Source organism: Trichosurus vulpecula, chromosome X, assembly GCF_011100635.1.
Source record: "Trichosurus vulpecula isolate mTriVul1 chromosome X, mTriVul1.pri, whole genome shotgun sequence".
In the NCBI taxonomy this organism is placed as follows: Eukaryota; Metazoa; Chordata; class Mammalia; order Diprotodontia; family Phalangeridae; genus Trichosurus; species Trichosurus vulpecula.
The window spans coordinates 58,642,524-58,652,711 of NC_050582.1; the positions used below are offsets into that span (position 1 = coordinate 58,642,524).

Here is a 10,188-nt window from a genome sequence, read left to right on the forward strand (position 1 = left end):
GGGCCATTCAGTTCAAAAAGCATTGAGCATCTCCTGTGTGCAAACTCTGAACCAGGGTGGGGACTAGGGTGAGTGGAAAGAAGGGGCCAAACACCTTCGCCTCAGTTTCCTACTTTGTAAAATAAGGCGGTTGGATTGAATGAGCCCGAAGGGCTCTCCCAGGGCTACTCAACTGGAGGAAACTCTACTTTGCTGTTTTGCTGTTTTCAGTCGTATCCTACTCTCTGTGACCTCATTTGGGGTTTTCTCGGCAAAAATACTGCAATGGTTTGCCATTTCCTTCTCCAGCTCCTTTTACAGATGAGGAAACTGAGCCCAACAGGGAGAAGCGACTTGCCCAGGATCATACAGCTAGGAAATGTTTCAGGCCAAATTGGAGTTCAGGAAGATGAGTCTGATTCCAGGTCGGGTGCTCTATCCACTGCAGCGCCACCTAGCTGCCCCACCTAGCTAGTGTACCACCTAGCTCCCCCAGTCCGCTGGCTACTGGGCTAGATGTTCTGAATTGTCAGTGGAAGCAGGAAGGGAGCAGTCATCAGGATTCATCGGTTCCTACCTAGGCCAGGAAGACCGCTCCAGTGGGCCTGAAAGCTTCCTTTGCTGAACCTCAGTTTGCAAATTGGCTTTGTCCCCCTCTCCCTCATTCTTGTCCCTCCCCAGCATTCTTTGGGAAGTGGGACCCATGAAAGTGGTCTCACTCTCTTCAAATTTCCCTAAACAGTGTGTCTGGCTCTCTCTCCTTTGGCAACATCATACATACTACATCTATCTGAATACATATGACATCAAATCAGGAAGCTAGGTGGCATACTTTGAGTTCAAACCTAGCCTCAGACCCTTGCTGAGTAACCCTAGGCAAGTTCCTTAGCCTCTGCCTCAGTTTCCACAACTGTAAAATAGGAAAAAATAATAGCATCTAACCCCCCACAGTTCTTGGGAGGATCAAATTAGATATTTGCAAAGTGCCCAGCACATAGGAGCTATATAAATGCTAGCTATTATTAATCAAGGAGAATGGAAATTCCATGAGGGCAGGAACTGTCTTTTTATATTTTTGTATCCCCAGCATCAAGCATAGTAACTTGTGTACAGTGGCTGCTAAATAAACTCTCATCAAAAACAAATCTGTATCTAGATGGCACTCATATCTACAACATCCGCAAGGAACAGTTATCCAGCTTTGAAGACTTGCACTGACAGGGAATTCACTACATATATACCAAGGCAACCCAATCTGCTTTGGACAGTTCCAACTAAGACAACCTTGCTTTGAACTGAACTAAACTCTGCCTCTTAAACTCCCCTCCCATCACTGCTGGTTTTGCCCTTTGGGACAAGGCAGAATAAGTCTTTCAAAGGCCCACCTCACTCCACTGCCCCAGTGCTCCTTGATTATCTTTTTTTAATAAACCCAGCAAGTCACAGTAATGTTTAAGAGCTGGAAAAGGATCTTAGAAATCCATTTAGGCTACTTGTCTCATCTTGTAGTTGAGGAAATAGGACCACGGAGGTTGTGACCCGCTAGGAGCAAAAGACAGCTGAAATTTGAATGAAAGTCTTTTGAAGTCAATTCTAATACTCAAGTCTGCACCCACAGCAAACAAGTCCTTTTTGAGCCTAACATCGGACTTCAGGGTTTCAAGGACCCAGAATCATGAGTTGACTTTTGGGCATGCTCTTCTCTCCTTAGAGAGATCATAGCCTCTCCATGCCTTCCTTAATCCTAGTGAGTTTCTGTCACTGAAAAAACCAAATAAATAAAACCCCAACTCTGTCCCCTGGTGGCCAGCATTGGTGCTGTCTCCCAGAATGTGACTAAGCCAGGGATGGGGAACCTGCGGCCTCAAAGCCACGATGTGCTTTCTGGGTCCTCAAGTGTGGCCCTTTGACTGAATCCAAACTGGCTGCACTTGAGGACCTAGAGGGCCACATGTGGGCTTGAAGCCGCAGGTTCCCCACCCCTGGACTAAGCTGATTCATGGGAGGCACCACTCTAGCTCAGTTGGAGAAGTCTTTCTATCTTGGTAAGTCCAACCAGTTTGTGCAGTGATGATATAGCCTTCCAGGCTTCTCCACACCTCATCAAGGCCTGGAACTGAGAGCAAAGGGGCTTCATACTTTTCCAAAGGCAGCCCAAGATGGGCCATTGATTGAAGGCAGCAGAGAAATGGGAGCTCAGAACTGGTCAGGGAAGACGAACAGGGCCAGGGAAGAAGCGTATGTTATAGAGGAGAGAAAAAAAAATCATTTTTGCAAATGATGCAGAACCAAGCAAAAGATTTGCCTAGGTGCAAGGCCAAGGGCGGGAAGTGAGGGTTACACTGAAATCCTAGACTTTCAACCCTGGAAGATTGGAGTAGGAAGCACTGGACCTATCTTAGTGAATGACCTAAGGCATGAGACAGGCCCATTTGGGGAATGATGGTGACTCCAACTTTGTGTGGCCACACTCCAACACTTCTTCAAAACTCTGAGGTCTTAGACCCCAATGCCACTCATCCTACATTGTCCAGGCCCTGCTGCTTCAGGTTTCTTTATTAGGTTATGAGATTCTTTTGCCACATTGGGAGAGGGTACAATGAAACTACTAGGTCAGGCACAGTGGCTTCATGATCTGTTTGAATGAGACCAGAGCTGGAAATCAGGCCTGGGTACTAGTCCAGACACTACTGCTACCAACAATAATCATAAATAATAAAAATGGCTCCCATAGTGCTTTGAGGCAGGGTACCAACTATCAAGGCACACCTTTTGGCAAACTCCACCTCCACTTGAGGCTGTGGAGTGGAACTACAACTGGGATGCTCACATTTCTGGTTACAGGGGCCCAGCAGCATGAGGGAAATGCCTACAAAGGAAGGAGTTTATAGTTTTGGACTCCACTGAGCTGTGAGGTGGGATGATACCATATATTGGATGGGGAGGGGGATGGTCAACAGAAATGGACTCAAGTCTTGGTTGTGACACTTAGGATCTGATGGAGAGACTATCTAAACCACAGGCAGGGAACCTTCGGCCTCAAGGGCTTCTAAGTCCTTTTGAGTGAGTCCAAGTTTTACAGGGGATTTAAAGGGATTTGTTCTGTGAAGTTTGGATTCAGTCAGAGGGCCACACTTGAGGACCTAGAGGGTATTTGTTCTGTGAAGCTGGGATTCAGTCAGAGGGCCTTGTTCTGGGAAGTTTGGATTCAGTCTGAGGGCCACACTTGAGGACCTAGAGGGGATTTGTTCTGGGAAGTTGGGATTCAGTACACATGTGACCTCAAGGCCGCAGGTTCCCCATCCTTGATTCTAATCCAATCCCCTCATTTTACAGTAGAAGAAATTGAAGCATGAAAAAGGGAAGACTTGCTCAATGTTCCAAAGTTGAGAAGTGACCAAGCAGGGATTCTAACCTAAGGGTTCTGAAAGAGAATCCAGAATTCATCTATATACATTGCAAACTTGGGCAAATCACTCCAACTTTCTGGGAGTGAGTTTTTTCATCTGTGAAAGGGGGATGAGCAGGGTGAGAGAACTGCTGTTGTCTATCTCTCATCACACTCCTCATAATAAGGAAAGAACCATAACAATATGAGCTATTATATCAAAGGGGTGGACTCCCCTTTGAAGCTGGGAGACCAGGCCAGTGCATGATGGGTTTCAGAGTCTCCGAACTCTGAGCAAAATCAATATGTGCAATCTACTCTAGACCAATTGTGCAGTTGGTATTGGGGGCGGGTGAGGCGCTTTACCAAACTGGAGTTAACATAGCTTGGAAAGAGGGGTGGTCTATTCATTTATGCTAACAGGATTTTTGGAGTTCTCACTTCCAACTAAATAGTGGCAGGACTTTCGATTGGTAGTAGGGGTGGCGGGGAAAGGGACGAGGAGGGCATAAATAACCACTCAGTCTACCTTTCTGCACCTTTATTGGGACAGAAAAAGTAAAATGAATGCAGTCATCTCTAAGGCACATTCGGGTGTTCCTCTTCTGGGTGGATAGGCTGTGGGTTTGTGTGTTCAAGGCTCTTGCCTTACGACTGGTGCTTAAGGTAATTAATCAACGCAGGAGGGATATCTAGTTCCTCGATGACATTGACCCAGCAAGAGCACTGAAGAGCTTTTTGGACTGCGAGCCGAGCTTGTGACATCAGGGATTTGGGATGAGCTGGAGGGAGAGATGACAGAGCTGAGGAAAGGCAATTTTCCCACACCCTTATTACACTCTCCTATTCCCTCCCCTCCTCAGCTTTCCATCTATCCCACCCCCAATCTGTCAAAAAAGAAAGCCATGGACTTTGGTGTCAAGAGTCCAGTGACTCTGACACTATCTAGCTAATGACTGTAAGCAAGTCACTTAACCTCTTTCCTTATATGATAAGGGAATTGGGAACCAGATGGTGACTGTGGTCTCTTCCAGTTCTGAATCCTTTAACCCACAGAAGATTCCATAGGAGAATCCATAGAAGTCTTAGAGCTTGAAGGGACTTTAGATCACATCTAACCTCCTCATTTTACAGTTGAGGAAACTGTAGGCCCAGAAAAATTTCTAAATGACTTTCCCAAGATCACAAAAGTAGTAAGTGGTAGATTCAGGATTCAACCACTTAGGAAAAAGGGGGATAAAAAATTGGCATGTGTTCTCCTGGAATGGTTGTTGTGGTTCCCAGGGAAGCTCTGGCAAGTAACAGGATCTTGGCTTGGGGACATGTCCCAGGGGCCCTCACTGAAGGAAGGTGGTCTCCCATTTCAACTATGCCTGAGACTAGCCCTGAAAACCCTCTCCCCTCCCCTTCTCACTCACTTCTTTCCTTTAGTAGTAGGGCCACACCTTCCCCATCCGGGTCAGTCTTCTCCAGTGGTAGAGATGGGAGATAAACATTGGCCCCAAAGTCCACAAGCAGCTGGATGTACTCGAGGGGGCAGCTGTGCCGTAGGCAGAATTCTAGCAGCGTGCGTGGCTTAGGTATACGTGAAAGCAGCTGTTTATCTGTGCAGTTGTAGTCTGGGTCAGCTCCATACAACAGGAGAAGGCGGAAGCACTCAAGATGGCCATAGACAGCTGACAGGTAGAGAGGCCCAGAGCAGGAGGTGACGTTGGAAGCCCACTCTGGCCCCCTAGCCTTGACATTGGCCTCAGCTCCATGACTCAGGAGTTCCTTCAGAATTCCACTGGCACCATCTCTAGCAGCTGTGAGAACTGGAGAACTGTTGTTATAGATGCTGCCCCCAGGGCTGGCACCAGCCTCCAGCAGGACTCGAACACAGTCCAAATGCCCATGACTGACAGCAGTGAACAGGGGTGTCTGGGCCTTAACATCCAGACTGTCCACTTCTGCCCCATGAGCTAGGAGAACTTCCAGGCAGCTAAGGTGGCCGTGAGAGGCGGCTAGGCGTAGTGGGGTACCTGGCACACCCCAGCCACTACGGCTGTTGATAAAGCGCTTGTAGCGCTCCTGGTGGAGGAGCTGGTCTAGGGTCCTGGCATCGTTGTTACAGACAACTTGGTTTAGCTCTTGCTTCTCATCAGCACTGTCTTCGTCGTCGGGCTCTTGGAGGAGGGAGAATATCTTACTTACGTCCATGAGGCTCATCTCTGCAGGCTGAAGAAGAACCCCTTTCATCCTGGGTGGCAGAACACACCACACCTGCCCAGGGTGGGAGAGGAAGACGCATGAACTCTGGTCAAGGGGTTATTTGGGCTCCCTTCTGCAGCCCAGGCTGGGCCCTCTGCTCTGCCTCCAAATTCCCATCTCCGTTCTGTTGACAATCTCCACCTTCTTTCCCATCCTTGAAAACCCAACTCTGATGCTGCCCCCCTCCACCAAACCTCTCCTGATCCCCATGGCAAAGTCCTCTCTCTTGTGCCCAGCTCTTTGGCACCACAAATGCCAGCCACATTTACCATGTAAGAGGCTGCTTCTTGTCCCCCGTTAGACTGTGAGCTTCCCCAGGAAACAGGGACCTTCCTAAGGCTTTCATCTCCAAATCCCAGGAAAGTATTCAAGTAGGGCTATGACTACAGTAGGTGGGGCTCACCCCGCCCCCCCCTTATTTAGCAAATGGAAGAAACCCATTCTAGGAGAGTATGAGATTTGCTCAGGCTCACCCGGGTAAGTGTGCATCCCAGGCTGGCTCATGGGCATCATTGTAACCCTGCCCTCCCCAGCCCCTAGTAACCTGCCCAAATATCAATGAAGGTGTAACCTGCTTCTGGGGAGTACCTTCAGAGGTATCTCTGCTGCTGGGGAGTATCTTCAGAGGGATCTTCAGCACATGAACCTTGGCTGGCAGAGGAGGGAGAGGAAGATGGAAATGAGCTTTCACTAGCTCCCTTGAGGTCACAGGATAAGGCAAAAAGGAGGATCTGGTTAGGTCACAAGCTTCTCAGTGTGGTCATGTCTCAGGAGGTAGTAGAGACAATACTTAGCCTGGCAGATAAGAGAGACCCAGGCTCAGGTCTCAGCCCTGCTACTTGATGGCTGTGTGGCCTTGCCCAAGTCCCTCTTCTCCTTTAGGCCTCAGTTTGCCTTTCTGTGAATTGAGGGAGTTGGACCCAATGACCACTACAGTCTCTTCCAGACTTTCATCGCATAAGAGCCTACAAGTCCATTCACACCACCCTCCCAGCCCCTGACATCCCGCTGGAAAAACCATCCTAATGCCTTCCCTTAGGGAATCCCCCCAAAGGAAGTTCTGCAGGTGATTTAACCTTAAAGTCCGGAATAAAACCCATGGGGCGTTCTGGGTCAGTCCCCCGAGGCTGAGGTACCCTGTTCCCACCCTCTCCCGTCCCGTAGCTGGGACGTGAAGGTCCTGTACGGTCTTGTAGGGATCGTTTCCTACTCGTCGGGGCGGGTCTGGGGCCCTCGGGGCGAGCATCGGGTGGCTTCTAGCAGCCCCTGCTGCCAGAGCCTTGGGTGGGCGCCAGGCAGGTACCCCGGTACCCCACCCCCTCCCCAAGTATCTCTCCCCAGTCTCAGGGGTACTCACGGAGCCACAAGCCAAGGAGAGCCTGGTCGGGGCAAGACCGACCCCACTGTGGGCGCAGATGGCCAATGACGTTGGCGCCCACCTTTGTGAGTCAGGAGCCCCTCCCCTCCCCTCCCCCACGCCCCACGCCGGGGCTCGGGTGCCCTACTCACCGTTAGGCTGCCGGTCGACTTCCGTGCCCCTCCCCTCCCCCACGCGCCCTCCAGGGCTAATTTTAGCTGCCCCCTCGCCCTCTCCCCCCTCCTCCTCCTCCTTCTCCTCTGTGCCCTGGCCGCCGGCTGGCTTATCTTACTGCTGCGATTCCAGAAGCCGGACATCTAGGGAGGGAGGAGGAGTGGGATCGTGACAGGTGCCCGACGCCCCCGCTTCCCCCCCACCCTGTCCATCCCTCTGTGCACCCAATAAAACTCGATCAACTCTGGAGCCCAAGAAGGAAGCGAAGCTTGGGGTCGGTATCCTCCTGCCGAATCTGATCAGGTTATTTCCTAACTTCAAAGACAACCCGCCTGGGACAGTTGGCTGCCCCTCTCCCCATCCCCATCTCCCCAAACCCAACGCCCTCCTCGCCTCTCCAAATCTTCTGGATAACAAGAGAAGCAGAAATGGGGGGCTCAGCCCCGGTCAGTTTTGTCCGAAGCTGGATAACTATTAAAGGCACAGTTAAAAGTCTTCATCCAGCTGCCCACACACCCCAAAGAAGGGAAGGATCCGGTCCACCAAGGGGCCCCACTATTCCGCCTAGATATTTGGTCACAGAGAAAACATCTACCTTTGAAGCTCCTAGACTTCCTCCCTCCCTACCTCCCGAGGGGCAGCCAGTCATGGACCAGATGTGTCTGCAGCTCAGAGAGGAAATGATCTGGTCCCATTCAACTCTCACAAGTGACCTCAACCTTCAGCCTAAACAGGACAGGAAGAACCCTGCCTCCTATCTCTCCTTTGATGGACAGAGAAATGAAGAGGGAGACAAAGTTGCCAAGCTTCTGTCCCACCAATGGGTCTGGAAGTCACTGAAGCACCTGGCATAGATGTAGGATAGCTCTCCATGCCCCGGAAAGGCAGCTAAATGGCTCAGTGGATATAGCATTGAACCTGGAATCAGAAAGATTGGAGCTCAAATCCAGCCTCAGACACTTACTAGCTGGGTGACCCTGGGCAAGTCACTTAATCTGTTTGACTTAATCCAGTGGAGAAGGAAATGGCAAATCACTCCAGTATCTTTGCCGAGAAAACCCCATGGACAGTATAGTCCACAGGGTCACAAAGAGCCAGACAGGACAACTCCATGTTCTGAGCCTGCCTCTCTCCTCCTCACACCTGTCCATGGTAGATGACTTCTAGGCTTTAGATCATAGTTCTAGGATTCCACTCTTCTAAATTACAGGCTGTATTGGCTCAGGCTGCTTGAAACCTCACAAGAATCTCCATGTTCCCTGGTCACCAGTGACCAGAGAACAAAGGTCACCAGGAGAACAGAAGGTAAGGAAAGCCAATGAAAAGACAAAAGACTTCTAGTTCTACTCCTAACCTGACAAGTCAGGGACTTTCCTTTGCCCAAAACCTATGGATCTCCCAGTCTTTAATTCCCTCATTTGTTGATATATTGTATGATATATTGTTGATATAAGTATTAAGGAAATACTGGTGTCGTGTTGCATTTAAATTCCAGTGGACAGTCTGACAGATTGGAAGCAAAGGATTGGATTCCTGCTTTGCCACTTCCTGGCTGTATGACTTTGAGTAAGTCACATCAACTTCCAGCCTTACTTTCCACATCTGTAAAACTTTAAACAGATGAGATGCTAAAGACGAACAGCTTAAATTGCATATTGAAAGAAGAAGAAAAAAAGGAAAGGCTTAGATAAATATGGCAGCATCTTAGATTTCAAGTCTAACCCCCCTCAGTGCAGATGCAGAGCTGGAAGGTGTCAAGACCATCTAGTTCAGCCCTCTCATTTTACAGGAAGGGAGACTCAGGCTCAGAAAGGGAAGAGCCCTCCACACTCCCTTCTCGCAGCCACACAGACATATATGATTGAGACTCATCTCTCCAAGTATGAACCCAACAGGAAAGCCATCGAGCACATGGCAGGTGGCAGCTTGGGCTGCTTTCTTCCTAGTGCTAGGGGATAGTTATGACCAGAAAGCAAGTGTCTGTCTGTTGTCTTTCCTTCATTTTGCTCTTTGTCCATCAGCAGTTCTGATAGACTTGGTAGCAGAGAAGACTGAAGAGGATGAGAGTCCTTTGCAAGGTTTTGATTTTCAAAGCACAGCCCTCCTCTCATTTGGTCCTTCTAACAGTCCTGTGAAGTAAGCAGAGTGAGAATGTTGTTTTTATCTTGCAGAAAGCACCAGATCATATTTCTGTAATAATAACTACTGATATCACTAATGTGTTTTGAGATTTGCAAAAGAATTTCTTCACAACAGCCCCAAGGAATGCAAAGATTATGATCCCTACTCTACAGATGAGCCTTAGGGAAATGTGACTTGGTCAAGGTCATACAGCCCTAGGATAAGTTGTGGAAACCAAGGCCAGGGCCTAATCGACTCTGCCATGCAACTACAGCTGAAACGGTTAAGATTACCTGCAGATTTAAAATATCAGTAGCAACATATGAATGGATGGATGGAGAGGTGGAGAGGTGGATGAAAAAAACTTTTTTAAACATTTACTATATGTAAAACACTGTGCTAAGCATTTAGGATACAAATAGAAATGCCTCACAGTCCCTGCTCTCAAGGAGCTCACATTCTAGTAGGGAACACAATACAGAAAGGAGGTTTCAGGAAGTCAAAGTTCTAGTGGTCTATGCAGGGCTTCTTAAACTTTTTCCACTGGAGACGGCTTTTCGAGTTTCATTGGTGGTGTGTGGCCTGAGGGTATGCTCAGTGCAAAGTGCACATGCTTTGTGTTCAGAACCAAGGTTGTAGTGAAGTTGTGCAATGCAATACAGGTAAGCGCTGCCAGAAACACCTCACATTCATTACCCATTTGATTTTTAATTACTTTTGGTTGGTGTACATTCAGAAACCTTTTACTGTTGCCAAATTTTTCCTGGGGGATCTTGGGAGCAAGGCCTGGGCTTGCTCCATCTGTATCTGAGGGAAGCCAGTAGATGAGGTGATATAAGTAATTTGACCCACCTGGCACATGTGCTCTATCTCCCCTATGATGCTGGTATTTGTACATGTACACACACATATATGTGCA

The 10,188-nt window shown here is 48.8% G+C and overlaps 1 protein-coding gene across 3 annotated transcripts; it reads right to left on the reverse strand.

Annotated features, from left to right (window-relative positions):
• Nucleotides 1-3,894: 3,894 nt before the first annotated feature.
• ASB12 (ankyrin repeat and SOCS box containing 12) lies at nt 3,895-7,167 on the reverse strand. 3 transcript variants are annotated; one of them, XM_036740289.1, is made up of 4 exons: nt 7,127-7,167; nt 6,206-6,268; nt 4,786-5,629; nt 3,895-4,149 (listed from the first exon to the last, which is right to left on the reverse strand). In XM_036740289.1, the coding sequence occupies exons 3-4, from the start codon at nt 5,603-5,605 to the stop codon at nt 4,016-4,018; spliced, it is 954 nt and encodes a 317-aa protein (XP_036596184.1). In that variant the 5' UTR covers nt 5,606-5,629; nt 6,206-6,268; nt 7,127-7,167; the 3' UTR covers nt 3,895-4,015. The 3 variants fall into 3 exon arrangements, with proteins under 3 accessions (XP_036596184.1, XP_036596183.1, XP_036596185.1); XM_036740290.1 differs by having other exon boundaries at nt 3,943-4,149; nt 4,786-5,584; nt 7,127-7,160; XM_036740288.1 differs by lacking the exon at nt 7,127-7,167 and having other exon boundaries at nt 6,206-6,412.
• Nucleotides 7,168-10,188: the final 3,021 nt, after the last annotated feature.

Bases quoted from the DNA above. Each gene is read 5' to 3' on its own strand.
- ASB12 (XM_036740289.1), bottom strand. From the start codon at position 5,605: ATGAAAGGGGTTCTTCTTCAGCCTGCAGAGATGAGCCTCATGGACGTA. The intron at 4,150-4,785 runs GTGAGTGAGAAG...CTCTCCCTCCAG, and splicing joins CCTACTACTAAAGGAAAGAA to CTCATCCCAAATCCCTGATG.